Source organism: Pristiophorus japonicus, chromosome 14, assembly GCF_044704955.1.
Source record: "Pristiophorus japonicus isolate sPriJap1 chromosome 14, sPriJap1.hap1, whole genome shotgun sequence".
Classification (NCBI taxonomy): Eukaryota; Metazoa; Chordata; class Chondrichthyes; family Pristiophoridae; genus Pristiophorus; species Pristiophorus japonicus.
This window is the reverse complement of record NC_091990.1, coordinates 113,554,781-113,573,085: the sequence shown is the minus strand read 5'-3', so window position 1 is coordinate 113,573,085 and position 18,305 is coordinate 113,554,781. Positions and strand designations below refer to the sequence as shown.

Here is an 18,305-nt window from a genome sequence, read left to right as displayed (position 1 = left end):
CGAGGTGCAGAGGAGTTGGCGCGGGCTGGTGTGGGGTCAGTGCGCGCGATGATGACGTCATTGCTAGTTGTGCACCGGCCCGGGGCGCTATCGGTGGGGCGCGGCACTGCCAGGGGCAGTTTCCCTGGAGGCACCCCCCTCCCCCGGGCGAAATGGCATTGCACCCCATTAGCGCATCCCCCCCACTCCCACCGGAGGCGCTAACGGGGCTATAAAAAGGCTCAATTTCGCCCCCATGAAGTTTGCTGAGAGAAATCCACCAGTGAGTCACACTGCAGGATATAATTGGCCCCTTAGTGCTGCCTGACTTGTGTGATTCAAGCAAACTGCTCAGAGGAATAAGTCGTTCCATCTTGCGGATGAAGCGTTAAATCGAGGACCCATCTACCCTCTGAGGTGGATGTAAATAATCCCACGGCACTATTTTGAAGAAGAGCAGAGAAGTTCTCCCCCGGTGTCCTGGGCCAATATTATGATGTTAGATGAGGAACGTTGGGAGGAGGCTCGAGTAGAGCATAGACACTGGCATGGACTGGTTGGGCAGAATGACCTATTTCTGTGCTGTATATCTGGCATAATCCTATCTCAAGTCTCACCTCATAATTACTGATTCCCGTCACTGACATCATCCTGGCACAGCTAGGCTGTATGCTCTTCCATGCCCTCTATTGTGCTGTGTCCTTCTAGATTATCTGCTCCATTCTTTGGAGTATGTTCCAAAAAACAGTAAGTGTGACATTTACACAGCAGAATTAATGTCATCAATTCACAGGCCTGAGCAGACGGTAGGTGCTGTAGGTGTCACCATCGCTCAGCGGGTAGCACTCTCGCCTTTAGGTCTGAAGGTTGCGGGTTCAAAGTCCCACTCCGGGGACTTGAGCACAAATCCTATGGCTGACACCCCAGTGCAGTGCTGAGGGCGTACTGCACTGTCGGAGGTGCCGTCTTTCAGAGGAGGCATTAAACCGAGACCCTTGCTGCCCTCTGGGGAGGATGTAAAAGATCCTACGGCACTATTTTGAAGAGGTGTCCCGGGGCCAATATTTATTCCTCAGCCAAAGTCATTAAACAGATTATCTTGTCATTATCGCATTGTTGTTTGTGGCGGCTTGTTGTATGCAAATTGGCTGCCGTATTTCCTACATTACAACAGTGACTACACTCCAAAAGTAATTCATTAGCTGTAAAGTGCTTTGAGATGTCCGGTGGTCGTGAAAGGCGCTATATAAATGCAAGCCTCTTTTTTTCCCCTAAACTATCTTAAGCAGATTTCTAAATAGGAAATGTTTGGAAAAATGAAAGATGATCTCATTCTAACGTATAAAATTCTTAGAGGGACAGAGTAGATGCTGAGGGGCTGAAGAGTCTAGAACTAGGGGGAATAGCATTAGGAGAAGGGGGTCGGCCATTTAGGATTGAGATGGGGGGAAATTTCTTCACTCAGAGGGTTGTGAATACTGGGAATTCTCTACCCCAAGGCTGAGAGCGATAGATTTTTGGACATTAAGGGACTCAAGGGATATGTGGATTGGGCGGGAAAGAATTGATGTAGAAGATCAGCCATCATCTTATTGAATGGCGGAGGAGGCTCGAGGGGTCTACTCCTGCTCCGAGTTTTAATGTTCTTATGAACACACAGGGGCCGAAATTGCCCTCTCCTTAATCTCCATGGCGGAGAGGCCTTACCAACCGAGGGCAGACGGATGGGCCGACTTGTCCTAAATTTCACCGCGTGCCGGGAGCAGTAGTAACGAGTTTCCGCGCCACCCGTGCTGCCGCCTGTTGGGCACACGCCGACCTCACACCGACCGGGGGTGTCCCCCTTACTGACCCCAGTGGGAAATTGCCCCGCGGGAGTGGATCGGCTGCCGCTCAGTGCCCCCGACAGCTTTCCCCGGCGTGAAGCTGTGTGTGGCTGGGCGCCGCGTCCGCCCTTAAAGGGGAGGGCACACAGCCGCGGACGCTATTTTATTTTAATTGTCGGGACGACTCCTAGGTTGTCCCGACAATGGCAGTCACGGGTTTGGCCGGGCTGCCAATGGGATGGCCCGGCTGAAACCCTCCCTGGCGGCCCAGTGGGCCGAACTAAACTCTGCAGAGTTCACAGTGGCCCTCCCGTTTAACTGAAGGGGAGGGATGTTGTGATATCATCAGCACGGTGCTGACAACTCTGAGCAATGGCTGCTCTGATCCAAGGGCACCTCTTCCCCGACTGGGAAAAAAAAACAAGATCTGAATATCGGTTGACTCTCCGCCCCATGGATTGGGACAGAGACATTTCTTTTTTAAACGGTGAATGCACCACTTTTTGGTCGGGCGGTAATTTCGGCCCCACAGTGTTTGATCGGTGATGAAATCATTAGGGCCACTAATGCAATCGGGGCTGCTTGATGCATCGAAGCTCATTAGGACTTGGATCTTCACGTTATCTGGCGGCGAGGTCTGAGGCCTACTTCGCACCCTGGGCCAATATTTATCCCTCAGCCAGCACTACAAACAGATTGTCCAGTCAGTTCTCGCAGCACTGTGCGTGGGAGCTTGCTGCGCGCAAATTGGCTGCTATATTTCCTACAGCATAGCAGTGACTGCATTTCGGAAGCACTTTGTTGGCAGTAATCCACTTTGGGAAGGCATGAGAAAGAAGAAAGAAAGCAATTCTTCCATTTATAAAGCGCTTTCGCGACCTCAGGACGTTAAGTCAACTTCATCCCACCACAGGCTTTAAATTTGGACCCTCTGTTATTGTCTCCTTCCTATTTACTCCCATGAGATATCTATCCCAACCTTGGCCATGCATCCTGTGCAACCTGAATTCCCTCTGTGTCCGTTTGCATGCACAGCTTGGTCATTGCACTGGACCCGAGCATCATGATTTCCCTTGCCCTTTGATCTTTCTCTTTTCTTTGTTTCCCAAATCGCTACACCAACCCTTCACTGTCCCTCCACATTCCTGCTGCTGTCCCAGGTTGGATTTCCTCTTGGATGGGCGCACAGCTTCTCTCGGCATTCTCCGACGTTTCATTCATCACGTTTTGACGCAATTGAGTGGCACTGCTCGGCCGCTTTGGCAAAGAGTCAAACCCGTTGATGCGAGACTGGAGTCACACATAGGCCAGGCCTGAGTGGGTATGGAAGGCAGGATTCCTTCCCCCCAAAGGAGAGGGCCGCTGCGAGCTCTGCAGCCTCTTTAGTGGCGCTCACTGAGCTACCAGGAGGGTGTCGGCCGGGCCAACGGGCCTGGCGCCCAACAGAGGATGCCAGTCTACATGCTGATGGCCAGGTTGAACCTGCGGGCACCATTGTCGTGCCGACTGAAAAGTCACCTGACAGAAAAAAGATGGCGGCCGCCGCACGACCACCTCCACTTTAAGGGCGCCACAGCCATCGCAGCTTCTCGCTGTCGTCGGCATTGCCCCAGGCCGACCTCGCGTCTCGTGGAGTAATTTCTCCCCCGAAGGGCGCAAAGGGGTCGGCGTTCAATGATAAGGGGTCGCCGATGCGCTAATCGCTGAGCGCGCGTCGTAAACCACATTTCGCCCCGGGGGCAAATCTGATCGCCTCAGTGTGGTTGCCACATCCGTGCGCACTGTTATCACCAGCCAGCAGTGCTAACTGGCCCTGCACAAAGGACCAATTTCAGGCCCCAGGTCTCCTGGATTATTAATCCATGATCATAACCACTGCACCATCGTGCTCAGTCAGGAGGGAAGCTCCATTCTGCAATCTTAACCTCAGAAAATGTGGCCTGTAAATCTCAGCACTTGTGACCTCAGCACTCTCCCTGATTACGATGCCAATCACTAAAGCCAGAAATGCATGGCTCCTTACTGTGGCTGCAGGTTTGATGCTCTGATTCATATTCTGCAATGTAAAGCAGCCTATGGTTACCATAGTAAAGTTTATTGCTCGTGCCTTTCTCCGTTGAGATAATTTTCTGACTAATTGAAATCACCATGATGACAGCCCAGATATGCATTGTAGCCTCCTTTATATGTCTAATAAATTCACCATCAATCCTGTCACTTTCTCTGACAATCAGTAATTTGGCCATTACGAATTTACTACTTTTGCCACCTCAGAACTGCACTATAATTTAATAGCATTTTATATTTTTATCTGTGGATATATTTTATATCACAGTGTCAGCTGTGGCCCAGTCAAGGGCACCCTCAAAGCCTCCTTGATAAAGTGCAACATCCTCACTGACACCTGGGAATCCCTGGCCCAAGACCGCCATAAGTGGAAGAAGAGCATCCAGCAGGGCGCTGAGCACCTCGAGTCTTGTCGCCGAGAACATGCTGAAAACAAGCGCAGGCAGTGGAAGGAGCATGTTGCAAATCAGATTCCTCACCCACTCTTTCCTCCACCACCTGTGACAGAGACTGTAATTCCTGTATTGGACCGTACAGCCACCTGAGAACTCACTTTTAGAGTGGAAGCAAGTCTTCCTCGATTTAAAGGGACTGCCTGTGACTCGCCTCTGAGTTAGAAGGTTATGGATTCAGGTCCCACTCCAGAGACCTGAGCACGTAAAAATCTAGGATGACACTCTAGTGCAGTGCTGAGAGAGTGCTGCACTGTTGGAGATGCCGTCTTTCGGATGAGACGTTAAATCGAGGCCCCGCCTGACCTCTCAGGTGGACGTAAAAGATCCCATGGCACTATTTCGACGAAGAGCAGGGGAGTTATCCCCGGTGTCCTGGGGCCAGTACTTATCCCTCAATCAACATAACAAAAAAAACAGATGATCTTGTCATTATCACATTGCTGTTTGTGGGAGCTTGCTGTGTGCAAATTGGCTGCCTACATTACAACAGTGACTGCACTTCAAAAGTATTTCATTGGCTGTAAAGCGCCTTGAGATGTCCAGTGGTCATGAAAGGCGCTAAATAAATGCAAGTCTTTCTTTCTTTTCATCTACATATCAAGGCTGGCATGTACTAACCTTGCGTTGCTTACATTACCAGGCCAGACCAGGCCTACCACTCTTGGATGTTCTTCTAGTGATATCTTTTGCTGATCCATCCATTCTCATTGAAACGTATAAAATTCTTAAGGGGTTTAACAGGGTAGATGCAGGGAGGATGTTTCCCCCTGGCTGGAGAGTCTAGAACCAGGAGTCATAGTCTCAGGATAAGGGGTCGGCCATTTAGGACTGAGATGAGGAGAAACTTCTTCAGTCACAGAGTTGTGAATATTTGGAATTTTCTACCCCTGAGGGCTGTGGATGCTGAGTCGCTGAATATATTCAAGACTGAGGTCGATACATTGTTGGATATTAAGGGAATTAAGGGATGTGGGGATAGGGAGGGAAAGTGGAGTTGAGGTCGAAGATCAGCCATGATCGTATTGAATGTCGGAGCACGCTCAAGGGGCCGCATGCCCTACTCCTGCTCCTATTTCTTATGTTCTTATGTTCAATTCTGTTTCAGTAAATTCCATTACATTTGGTCCTTCATTGGCTGTCAAGGCCTCTGGTTTTATAACTTTAATTTCCATACCCTGTGTATTTTGGTTGCTCACTGTGTTCCTGGCCTGGTTGGGAAGGTTAAGTGGAGATTTACTAGAGGTCTTCAAAATCATGAGGGGTTTTGTAAGAGTCAATAAGGAGAAACTGTTCTCAGTGAGAAGACTCAGTAACCAGATGACACAGATTTAAGATAATTGGCAAAAGAACCAGAGGGGGAGATGAGGAGAATTGTGTTGTTTTAAATGCAGCAAGTTGTGATCTGGAACACGCTGCCTGACAGGACGGTGGGAGCAGATTCAATAATAATTTTCAAATTGGATAAATTACCGAAGGGGGGAAATTTGCAAGGCTACGGGGAAATGACAGTGGAGTGGGATTCTTTCAAAGAGCTGGCATGGGCACGATGGGCTGAAAGACCTCCTTGTCTCATTCTATGAATGTGATTTTGGTATCAGAATGCTAAAATCAGGGTGCACAAGCCAGAATAACTGTTCTTACTCATGTCTTTTAATTTGAACGTGCAAAGAATATTTAAATCCTATAATTTAAGAACCCTGACTGTGTCCTCCAGTCTGGTAAAGACAGAACTTTTTTGAGTTGTGATTAGCTCCTGTTTTATTTACAGAAATTGGGCCTAATCTCCTAACTCAGCCAGGCATGAGGGTGACCTATTAACCCAGGAGAGACAAACCGTGCATTGCAAAGACCTTTACAGAGGCTGGAAGATTTTTTAATGAGATCCTGCTTGTACTTTAGGCCTAGTTGTTTTGGATTGACGCAGTGTCTGAGGTCCTTCACTTTGCTTGTCACGTTCCTGTTCAATTTAACTGCATTTTAACTGCCTCATTGGTGTGTCAGAGATGTGCATTATTCTGTCAAATGTAAATTACTTAACAGTGACGCAAATCATACTATTTATGTGGATGTTAATCTGTTGTCAAGGGTAAATTTAGTTTAAAGGATACATGTTGTTCATAGAGCACATGCATATCTTTGAAGGGTATGTATTGTTTAAAGAGAATGCATTGTTTAAAGGGGTTGTGTAGTTTAAAGGGGTTTGGGTTATTTAAAGGGGTTTGCGTTTAAAGTGGTTGTGTGGTTAAAGGGGTTTGCGTTGTTTAAAGGGGTTGTGTCTTTTAAAGGGATTGGGTTGTTTAAAGGGATTGTGTGGTTTAAAGGGGTTTGTGTTGTTTAAAGGGGTTTGCGCTGTTTAAAGGGGTTTGCGTTGTTTAAGGGGTTTGCGTTGTTTAAAGGGTGAGAATTGTTTCAAATCTGCACATTGATTAAAGGGTAAATATCACTCGTGTGAGTGCAAGCAAACACTTTGGAGCCTGGAGGTGATGAAGCATCTAAATGCCGTGTTTATATTGCTTTCCCTCTAGATTTTGAACACGTCCGTGACTGATGGCTCCACAGCTGTCACGATGGTGTACATGGTGAGGAATGAGAGCGTGCTTCTCAATGGTACAACATCGAGCAGCCTTTTACATCATCTGACAGCTGCTGAACTGGGATACTACCTGGCCTACCCACCTCTGATACTCGCGGAACGTAAGTGCCCTCAATCATGCTTCATTCTGTTCAGTAATTAACATACAGCATAACAAACAGGTAGACGAGGAGAGGGAGGAGGAGGTGAATGATAGTTCCCGAGGGGGCGGGGGGCGACCCGAGTGACGGCGTAGATTTAGGAGAAGCCAACAATAAAAATGAAAGGGCTTGCATTTATATAGCACCTTTCACGACCTCAGGATGTCCCAAAGTGCTTTACAACCAATTAAGTAATTCTTTTGCTTGTAGCCACTGTTGCAATGTAGGAAACGTGGCAGCCATATTGCGCACAGCAAACTCCCACAAACAGCGTTGTGATAATGCCAAGATAAGGTATTTTTAGAAATTCTGGTTGAGGGATAAATATTGGCCAGAACTCCCCTGCTCTTCGAAATAGTGCCGAGGGATCTTTTACATCCACCTGAGGGGGCCAGACAGAGGCATCAGTTTAACGTCTCATCTGAAAGACGGCACCTCCGACAATGCAGCACTCCCATAGTAGTGCACTGGGAGTGTCAACCTAGATTATGGGTTCAGATCTCTGGAGTTGGACTTGAACTAAAGTGTATAAAATTATGAGGGGCCTGGATAGAGTGGATAGGAAGGAGCGGTTTCCCTTGGCAGAGGGGTCAACAACCAGGGAGCATAGATTTAAAGGAATTTTGGGGGGGTTTACAGGAGATTTGAGGGGAAATTTCTTCACCCAGAGGGTGGTGGGGGTCTGGAACTCACTGCCTGAAAGGGTGGTAGAGGCAGAAACCACATTTAAAAAGTACTTGGATGTGCAATTGAAGTGCCATAACCTGCAGGGCTATGGACCAAGAGCTGGAAAGTGGGATTAGGCCATGGGGCTTTTTGTTGGCCGGCATTGACACGATGGGCCGAAATGGCCTCCGTCTGTGCTGTAAATTTCTATGATTCTGTGAACCCGCAAACCTTCTGACCTCGGTGTTAGTGCTGCCCACTTTGCCAAAGCTGAGACCTACATGGCAGAGCTGTCCTGTCTACGACGGGACAGATAAGAGTGGAACTAAGGATGAGCAATGCAGCAGAGCTGGGCAGTGAAGAGGAGGCTTGGAAGGGAATGGTGTTGTCGACCATATCAAAGGCCGAAGGCAGCATGCGAGTTGGATAATGCACCAGGGGTACAATCACAGAGAATGTTTTTCATGACTGGTTTCAGCTGTTTTAGTGCTATGTGAGGGGTGAAGGTCTGTTCGGAGGGATTCAATTTGCAGGAGAGAAGAGCAGGGATTGGGAGAGAGACAACACCTTCATGGACTTCTGAGTTTCTGAGGGATCATTACATTTCCCGATCTTGCACAAAGCAAGTGGAATGGGGTTTGTTTTTCATAGCATTTTGGGGGCTGGAATACAAAACAGTGGGAGTTATGTTACAGCTGTATAAAGCTCTGGTCAGACCCCATCGGGAGTAACTGTGTTCAGTTCTGGGCCCCGCCCCTCAGGAAGGAGGTATTGGCCTCGGAGGGGGAGCAGCGCAGATTCATCTGAACGATAGCGGGGCTGAAAGGGTTAAATTATGAGGGCAGGCTGCATAGACTAGGCTTGTATTGTCTTGAATATCGAAGATTAAGCGTTGATCAAAGGAGTTCATTTATTCGTTCATGGGATGTGGGCGTCGCTGACAAATCCGGCATTTAATGCCCATCCCGAATTGCCCCTTGAGAAGGTGTTGGTGGTGAGCTGCCTTAAACAACTGAGTGTCTCGCTAGGCCGTTTCAGAGGGGAATTAAGAGTCAACCACATTGCTGTGCGTCTGGAGTCACATATAGACCAGACCGGGTAAGGACGGCAGATTTCCTTCCCTAATTAGTGAACCAGGTGGGTTTTTACAACAATCCAGTCATCATTATTGATACGAGCTTTTTATTCCAAATTTTTATTTAATTAAATTTAAATGTAATTACAGTTGCGGTGATGGGATTTGAACTCATGTCTACTGGATTATTAGTCCAGGAATAAAAACAGAACATGCTGGAGATACACAGCAGGTCAGGCAGCATCCGTGGAGCGAGAAACAGAGTTAACATTTCAGGTTACTGCTCCAGCAACATAACCACTGCACTTCCGTACCGGATAGGTTGATAGGGACAAACTATTTCCTCTCGTGGGGGAGTCCAGAACAAGGGGCATAACCTTAAAATTAGAGCCAGGTCGTTCAGGGATGATGGCAGGAAGCACATCTTTACACAAAGAGTAGTGGAAATCTGGAAATATCTCTGCCAAAAAGCTGTTGAAACAATTGAACATTTCAAAACTGAGATTGATAGGTGCTTGTTAGGTATTAAAGGTTACAGAACCAAGGCAGGTAGATGGAGTTAAGATACAGATCAGCCACGATATAATTGAATGGTGGAACAGCCTCCAGGGGGTGAATGGCCTCCTCCTGTTGCTATGGTATCGTAGTATTATACTGTGGGATCTCGGGCAAGGCAAGAGACACTGTCCTTTGCCTGATTTTGCAACAGGATTCTACAAGAACTCTTGAACTGTCTGAAATGTCACTTGATTGCTTTTTAGTAGAGATATTCAGGTTAGCTTAATGATTGACGATGCGACATGCAAATAGAGACAGAACTGGATTATTGAAGATTGGAGCTGGATAGGATGCGCGGAAGCAAGATGAATCTTGTCTCTGGAGATCCAAAAGCACTCACATAGATATACATAGAAGTTAGAATGCAGGAACAGGCCATTTGGCCCAAGCGGTCCGTGTTGGTATTTACCCACCACACACTCTCTTTTCCATAATCCGTCTATCCAATCTGATCTTGAATGTTGATGTAGTTTCTGCCTCAACCACAAACCTTGGTGTTATGTATCCTACATGACTACTGTTGGTACTATCAAAAGGTGTGCCACCAGAGGGCACAACAGTGGGAGACTCGTAGGTTACCTGTACAGGTGTGCCTGGCCTAGTATAAAAGGCAGGCCCCAAGGTGTGATCCTCACTCTGGAGTTAACTAATAAAGGGCTAAGGTCACTACAGTTCAAGTACAACACATTGCCTCATGGAGTCATTACTAGAGCATCCAAGGACACTACACCTGGAAGTGAATTCCACAGCCTCACAACTCTCTGTGTGAAAAGGTTTCTCCTGACTTCTGTCCTAATTCACTTAGATTTAATCTTGTATCTACAGCCATTCTTTCTACAGCCCCTCAGCTACTGAAAAACATGCAAGCAACGAGCACTGACCTTGTGACGAGGCAGGGCTACAAACCCATGCGGTGCCCAGCGCAATGGATCAATAACCCACAGACTCAACCTTAAGAATTCCCCGCAGGCCAGTCAATCAATCAAACAAATGAGTTTGATATTGAATCAAAGCCTTTCCACCATCTGCAAGGCACAAGCCAGGAGTGTGATGGAATACTTTCCACTTGCCTGGATGAGTGCAGCTCCAACAATACAAGAAGCTTGACACCATCCAGGACAAAGCAGCCCTCTTGATCGGTACCCCATCCACCACCTTCAGCACTCCTTCCACCATCGGTGCACCGTGGCTGCAGTGTGTACCATCTACAAGATGCACTGCAGCAATTCACCAAGGCTTCTTCGGCAGCATCTCCCAAACCCGGGCCCTCTACCACCTAGAAGGACGAGGGCAGCAGGTGCATGGGAACACCACCACCTCTACATTCCCCTCCCAGTCACACACACCATCATGACTTGGAAATATATTGCCATTCCGTCATCGTCGTTGGGTCAAAATCCTGGAACTCCCTCCCTAACAGCACTGTGGGAACACCTTCCCCACACGGACTGCAGCGGTTCAAAATGGTGGCTCACCACCACCTTCTCAAGGGCAATTAGGGATGAGCAATAAATGCTGGCCTTGCCAGCGACACCCACATCCCAGCAATGAATTAAAAAATACAATCTGTCAAGCTCTGGGATGTACTGGTAGGAGGGAAAGGATTTTCTAAGTAACATGTCATATTTATCAGTTGGTTGGCTGAAGCAATAGTGTACTTGAAGTTGGTGGGAATGAAAATTGAGTATAGAAAATTGAGAGATGATCAAATCGAGGTTTTTGAAATATTAAAAGGATTCGATAGGGCAGATACGGCGAGAATATTTCCTCTGGTGGGGGAATCACGAAAAAAGGGGCACAATGTTAAAATTAGAGTCAGGCTGTTTTAGGAGGGAAATCCAGAAACAATCTTCCACACAAAGGGGCAGATTTTGGCTCCTCTGCGCTCCGTTGTTCTCCCAGAAGCGGCAGCAATGGCGGCGGTGAGGTGTTCTGGCCGGGCGGTCAGCCTCCAGTGCCCCGCAGCTGGTTTAGCGGCGGTGCGGCCAGAGAGATGTGCCCAGTGTGCAACGCCCCTGGTTGCGACACCAGCACGAGTTTTGACTCCCGCCCGACCCATACGCCTCGCAGTGACCGCCTGGGAAATCAGGGCGGTCCAACCATCCCGACAGCGGAGAGGTAAGTAATGGATTCCTAAGGTAAGTGTGGTAAATTTGTCTTTTAAATTTTTTTGCGATTTGTGTTGTGGTGGTGTGGGAAAAGTTTTAGTTTTTTTTTTTATGGCTTTTTTAAATCCCCCCCCCCCCCCCCATTCCTCTCCCCCCACCCCCCCACCCGGCCTCTCTCGGAGTGCTCCCGGCCCGGCTCTTTTGCTCGCGAGTTTCCCATCCGAGCGCCAAGAGAGGTGTACATCGCCTCCTTTACCGCTGCGCCCCACACTCGGCCCAGCTGCCCAATGCCCTGAGGCGCAAAGTGTTCCTGGGCGCAAAAGTTACTGCCCCCCCCCGGCTATTACTACCCCCCGAAAACATCAAAGCTGAAAATCCAGCCCAAAGGGTAGTAGAATTCTGGAACTCCCTCCCACAAAAGGCTGTGCATGCTGGGACAACAGTTGGAGCTTTCGAGACTGAGATGCATAGATTCTTGTTGGGTAAGGTTATCAAGGGATATGGAGCTAAGGCGGGTAAATGGAGTTGAGGTATAGATAAGCCATGATCTAATTGAACGGCGAAGGAGGCTCGAGAGGCTGAATGACCTATTGCTGCTCCAAATGTTCCTAAGATTGTTGCTCTGTACCGTTGCAGCAAAATAGAAAGTCACTTCATCAGCAACAAATACACTACAAGTGAATTTAATTTTCCAAACCATTTGCATTCTTACATTTCTTTGAATGTAATTAACTATAAATTAAGGGCAAATTAAAAGTAAGAAAATCTGGTGATGTTGGCGTCTGGGAACCCATGTGGATTGTCAGATACTGACTGTATGAGCTTCATTAGATTACAGTGCTATTTTATCAACCGGGTCATTGAGGCAATGTTCCCAAGCGAGTTTTAAGCTCTGAAGGGGTTCTTTTCATATGCATTCTTGATCAAATATTGTGTACAAGGACTAAAAGTCTTGGAAATACAAAAGCTTAAAGAGACAAAGCCACCTTTTTAAAATTCGTTCAGGGGATGTGGGCGCCGCTGGTAAAGCTGGCATTTATTGCCCATCTCTAATTGCTCCTCTAGAAGGTGATGATGGGCCTTCTTGGAGATAACAAGAGAGAGTCCCCATATAAAGTCCGTGGTGGGATGAAGTTGACCTGCAGATAGGGTGGAGTCAGCTTAGAGCACTGAAAAACTAATGTCCAGGTTCAGAGAGAGGTGTAAATATTTTGGTGGTGTTCTCAGAGTGCATTCCATGACATGCCTGGAAAGACTAAAAGGGCAGGTTTTTTATTTATTCATTCATGGGATGTGGCCATTGCTGGCAAGGCCAGCGTTTATTGCCCATCCCTAATTGCCCCTTGAGAAGGTGGTGGTGAGCCGCCTTCTTGAACCGCTGCAATCCGTCTGGTGAAGGTGTTCCCACAGTGCTGTTAGAACATAAGAACATAAGAACATAAGAATTAGGAACAGGAGTAGGCCATCTAGCCCATCAAGCCTGCTCCGCCATTCAACAAGATCATGGCTTATCTGGCCCTGGACTCAGCTCCACTTACCCGCCCGCTCCCCGTAACCCTTAATTCCCTTGTTGGTTAAAAATCTATCTATCTGTGATTTGAATACATTCAATGAGCTAGCCTCAACTGCTTCCTTGGGCAGAGAATTCCACAGATTCACAACCCTCTGGGAGAAGAAATTCCTTCTCAACTCGGTTTTAAATTGGCTCCCCCGTATTTTGAGGCTGTGCCCCCTAGTTCTAGTCTCCCCGACCAGTGGAAACAACCTCTCTGCCTCCATCTTGTTTATCCCTTTCATTACTTCAAATGTTTCAATAAGATCACCCTTCATCCTTCTGAACTCCAACGAGTAAAGACCCAGTCTACTCAATCTATCATCATAAGGTAACCCCCTCATCTCCGGAATCAGCCTAGTGAATCGTCTCTGTACACCCTCGAAAGCTAGTATATCCTTCCTTAAGAAAGGTGACCAAAACTGCACGCAGTACTCCAGGTGCGGCCTCACCAATACCCTGTACAGTTGCAGCAGGACCTCCCTGCTTTTGTACTCCATCCCTCTCGCAACGAAGGCCAACATTCCATTCGCCTTCCTGATTACCTGCTGCACCTGCAAACTAACTTTTTTGGGATTCATGCACAAGGAGGTCCTTGACGGCGCCCCTTCGCTTTAGGAGAGGGGTGCGCCAGGGATGCCCCATGTCCGGCCAGTTATACGCCGTTTGCGTGGAGCCTTTCCTGCGCCTCTTGCGGACGAGGTTGACGGGACTGGCTCTGCAAGGGCCGGGCGTGGAGGTCGTCCTCTCGGCTTACGCCGATGACGTGCTCCTCGCGGTAGAGGATCCCGCTGACCTGCGGAGGATGCGTGAGTGCCAGGAGATTTACTCGGCCGCGTCCTCCGCCAGGATCAACTGGGAGAAATGTTCCGGACTCCTGGTGGGTCAGTGGCGGGTGGACTCCCTGCCGGAGGAGCTCAGGCCTTTTGCCTGGAGCACGACCCATCTCCTCTATCTGGGAGTCTACCTTAGCCCCGACGAGGAAGCCTGGCCGGCGAACTGGCAGGAGCTGGAGGCCAAGGTCGCCGCTCGCCTAGGGCGCTGGACAGGACTGCTCCGAGTGCTGTCCTACAGGGGTCGAGCGCTAGTCATAAACCAGCTGGTGGCCGCAATGCTGTGGTACCGGCTGGTCACTTTGACCCCTCCCCCTGCGTTTGTCGCCAAGATACAGAAGAAGCTGGTGGACTTCTTCTGGAACAACAGGAAGCACTGGGTCTCTGTCGCGGTCTTGAGTCTCCCGCTTGAGGAGGGCGGTCAGTCGTTGGTGTGCGTCAGCGCCCAGCTCGCGACTTTCCGTCTTCAGACCCTGCAGAGATACCTTTACGTCGAGCCCCCTCCTAGGTGGTGTGCTCTGGCGAGGTATTTCTTCCGCCAGCAGCTCGACCTCAATTATGACACGCAGCTCCTGTTTGTGAACTTGGGGGGTGCCAGGACCGCCCTCCGGGAGCTGCCTGTCTTTTACAGGGAACTCATCAGGGTCTGGAACAAAGTCTCCACCAAGCGCAGCTCTCCGCCGGCTGGAGTGGCGGCCGTCCTGCAGGAACCGCTGCTCGGGAATCCGTACCTCCACGGCCGAGGCTTCATGTGGCGGTCGGAAGAGAGGGCTGTGGCTGGTGAGGTGACCAGGGTCAGGGACCTGCTCAATGGCGGAGGAGCGGGCTGGATGGCGCCAGTCACGCTGGCGCGGCGCCTAAATTCTGCCAACGTCCGCCGCGCGGCCGATGCCATCGAGTCGCTAAAAACAGCTCTGGGCCCTGACTCCGTTAGGTGTATCGAGGAGGCTCAAGCACGTGGGGAGATCCCGTCCGAACTGACCCCCGTCCGGACGGAATTCCTCATCGGCGCCAAACCCCGGAACCTCCCTCGGGGGCCGGCGCCTCACAACTTGAGCCGCCTCGGGGAAATCCCCTCCGTGCCTTTCAGTTCCGCGCGGAGGGGTTTCCTGTACGGGCTGCTCCTACACACCCTCAACTTTGCCATCCTCGCCGGCCGTCCGGACACGCCATGGCGTACCATCTTGCCGTCCGGAGGAGGCGGGGGTCCCCGATGGAGGGCACTCTACGCAGGGGTCCTCCCACTATTCATCGGGGACTTGGCCTGGAGGGTGGTGCACGGAGCAGTGCCGTGCAACAAATTTTTAAGCCGGTTCACGGACTCCCAGGCCGCCTGCAATTTCTGCGGTCTGGAGGAGTCCGTGTTCCATGTTTTTATTGAATGCACAAGGTTGCAGCCCCTGTTCCACTATTTGAAGGGGCTGCTCCTGAAATTCTGGCTGCACTTCAGTCCCACTCTCCTGATCTTTGGGCACCCTGTGCGGAGGGGAGCGGGTAGGTCCGAGGGCCTCCTCGTAGGACTGCTCCTGGGCACGGCCAAGGGTGCCATCAGCCGGTCCAGGCAGCGGGCGGTCGAGGGGGTCGTTCAACCTGACTGCCTGCCTCTCTTCCGCTCTTACATCCGATCCAGGGTGTCCTTGGAGATGGAGCACGCGGTGTCCACCGGTACGCTCGCGGCCTTCCGCGAGAGGTGGGCACCGGAGGGACTGGAGTGCATCATCACGCCCGGCAACCAAATTTTAATTTGATTTTACGTTTTAAAGTTTAATTTGTTTTAATTGCCGGTGCTTTTAGTGTCCCCCTCTCCTTTTATAGGGGGCACTGGAAAAAGGAAAAATTTGATTTTAGTGCCCCAAAAAAAAAAAAACCACAAAAAAAAATAAATAAAAAAGGGGCCTTGTAAATGTCTTGTGTGTGTCATCCAGGTCGGGTGGCACGGATACATGTTTTATGTTTTTGCAGTTTAACTCAAAAGAGTTTCATGCACAAGGACCCCCAGGTCCCTCTGCACCGCAGCATATTGTAATTTCTCCCCATTCAAATAATAATCCCTTTTACTGTTTTTTTTTCCAAGGTGGATGACCTCACATTTTACGACATTGTATTCCATCTGCCAAACCTTAGTCCATTCGCTTAACCTATCTAAATCTCTTTGCAGCCTCTCTGTGTCCTCAACACAACCCGCTTTCCCACGAATCTTTGTGTCATCTGCAAATTTTGTTACACTACACTCTGTCCCCTCTTCCAGGTCATCTATGTATATTGTAAACAGTTGTGGTCCCAGCACCGATCCCTGTGGCACACCACTAACCACCGATTTCCAACCCGAAAAGGACCCATTTATCCTGACTCTCTGCTTTCTGTTAGCTAGCCAATTCTCTATCCTTTCTGTTAGCTAGCCAAGGAAGGAGTTCAAGGATTTCCCAGCGACGATGAAGGACCGAGGATATATTTCCAAGTCAGGATGGTGTGTGGCTTGAAGGAGAACTTGGAGATGATGGTGTTCCCATGCGCCTGCTGCCCTTGTCCTTCTAGGTGGTAGAGCTCATGGATTTGGGTGCTTCTGAAGTTACTCTTCACTTTGGTTAAGGTTTCCATCCCTTGTGAAGGAAGGTTTTCAGCTCCTTGTGAAACTTTTATTTATAGGGCACCTTATCGCATCCCAAAGGGCTTCACATCCAATGAATTATTGTTGTTATCAAGGCCAAATCTACAGCTAATTTTCACAGTCAGGCTGCCCATAACACCAGAGTAGATGAATGGCCAATTAAATCTGTATTTTGGTGGTGTTGGTTTGAGTGAGGACTGTTGGCCAGGATACTGTGACAGCTCCCTGCTCTTCAAATAGTGCTCGATAGGACCTTTGTCCTTTACCTGGCGCACAGCAGATGGGGCCAAGAGATGGAAACTCCCATACTGCAGCACTCCTTCAATGCTGCATCATATGTGTCAGTCTAGATTGTGCGCTTAAGTCCTGGAGTGGAGAATGAAAAAAAGAAAGACTTGCATTTCTATAGCACCTTTCACGCCACAGAACAAAGCGCTTTACTGAGGTACTTTTGTTTTTAAGTGTAATGTGGCAGTCAATTTGCACACAGCAAGCTTCCACAACCAGATAATCTGTCTTGGTGATGTTGATTGAGGGATAAATATTGGCCCCAGGGATAACTCCCCTGCTCTTTTTTAAAATAGCACCATGGGATCTTTTACGTCCACCTGAAAGGGCAGACGGGGCCTCGGTTTAATGTCTCATCCAAAAGATGGAATTGGAACCTCCGACAGTGCTGCACTGGAGTGTCAGCCTGGTTTTTTGTACTCATGAGTGAGACTCAAACCCATGACCTGTGGCTTCCAGACGTGGGAGTGCTATCCACTGAGCCAAACTGGCATTGGTATGGCTCATCTTGTTTCCTCAACCTTTATTTACATGGCGCTTTATCGCATCCTAAGGACATCCCAAAGGGCTTGACATCCATTGAATTACTGTTGTGATCAAGGCCAACACTGCAGCTAATTTTCACATAGTAAGGTCACCCAAACACCAGAGTAGATGAATGACCAATTAATCTCTTTTTAATGATGTGATTTGAGGGAGGACTGTTGGCTGCACACATTGAATTTATCGGGAATGAATACCATTCATTTATCTGGAATGGTAGCATAGTGGTTATGTTAACTGAACTTGTACTCCAGCAGCTGGGACAAATAACTTGAAGATGTGACTTCAAATCCCACCATGGTAGCTGGGGAATTTAAATATGTTTAATTAAATAATTTGAAATAAAAAGCTAATACAGGCAACTTTCAATTATCTGGGTCCCTCTGGGATTGGGCTATTCTGGATAAATGATTTTTCCGTTAGGGTGAGTCGACATTTCAAAGTTAAAACTTTAATGAATAAATACAATCGTTAGGGCGAGTTTACATTTATAAGTTAAACTTTAATGAATCAATACAGTAATAAAAGATGGACATTACTAGCATGCATGGACATTACTAGCATGCATGTACAGGTTCTGTTCCTGGAACCTGGTGCCGGCACTGTCTCCGTTCCCAACGTCAGTGGCGGCTGCGAGAGACAGTTGCTGCAGCAACGCACACACACACACACACCAGAAAAGCAAGGGCAAAGGAGGGTGATTTTTATGGTGAGTGAGAGAGAGAGAGTGTGTGAGAGAGAGAATGTGCGAGTGTGTGGAAGAGAGAGAGTGTGTGAGAGAGAATGAGCAAATACAAATGAGCACAGTGTTTGGAAGGAGATTTTTCCAAATTATTTGGGCTGAATTTTAAATCCCGTTACAACGGTTTTCCGAAGGGTCCGTGTACGGATAATCGAGAGTTGCCTATATCAGTAATGGTGACCATGAAACTACCAGACTGGTGTAAAAATCCATCTGGTTCACTGCTGACCTTTAGGGAAGGAAATCTGCCGTCCTTACCCAGTGTGGGTTTA

At 48.6% G+C, this 18,305-nt stretch overlaps 1 protein-coding gene across 1 annotated transcript in view; it reads left to right on the top strand.

Annotated features, from left to right (window-relative positions):
• Nucleotides 1-18,305, top strand: part of kiaa1549la (KIAA1549-like a) — a 542,422-nt gene that overhangs the window by 213,863 nt on the left and 310,254 nt on the right. Inside the window, exon 7 of the mRNA XM_070898600.1 lies at nucleotides 6,853-7,021. Coding sequence (XP_070754701.1) covers nucleotides 6,853-7,021 — 169 coding nt within the window. The remainder of the gene's footprint in view (nucleotides 1-6,852; nucleotides 7,022-18,305) is intronic.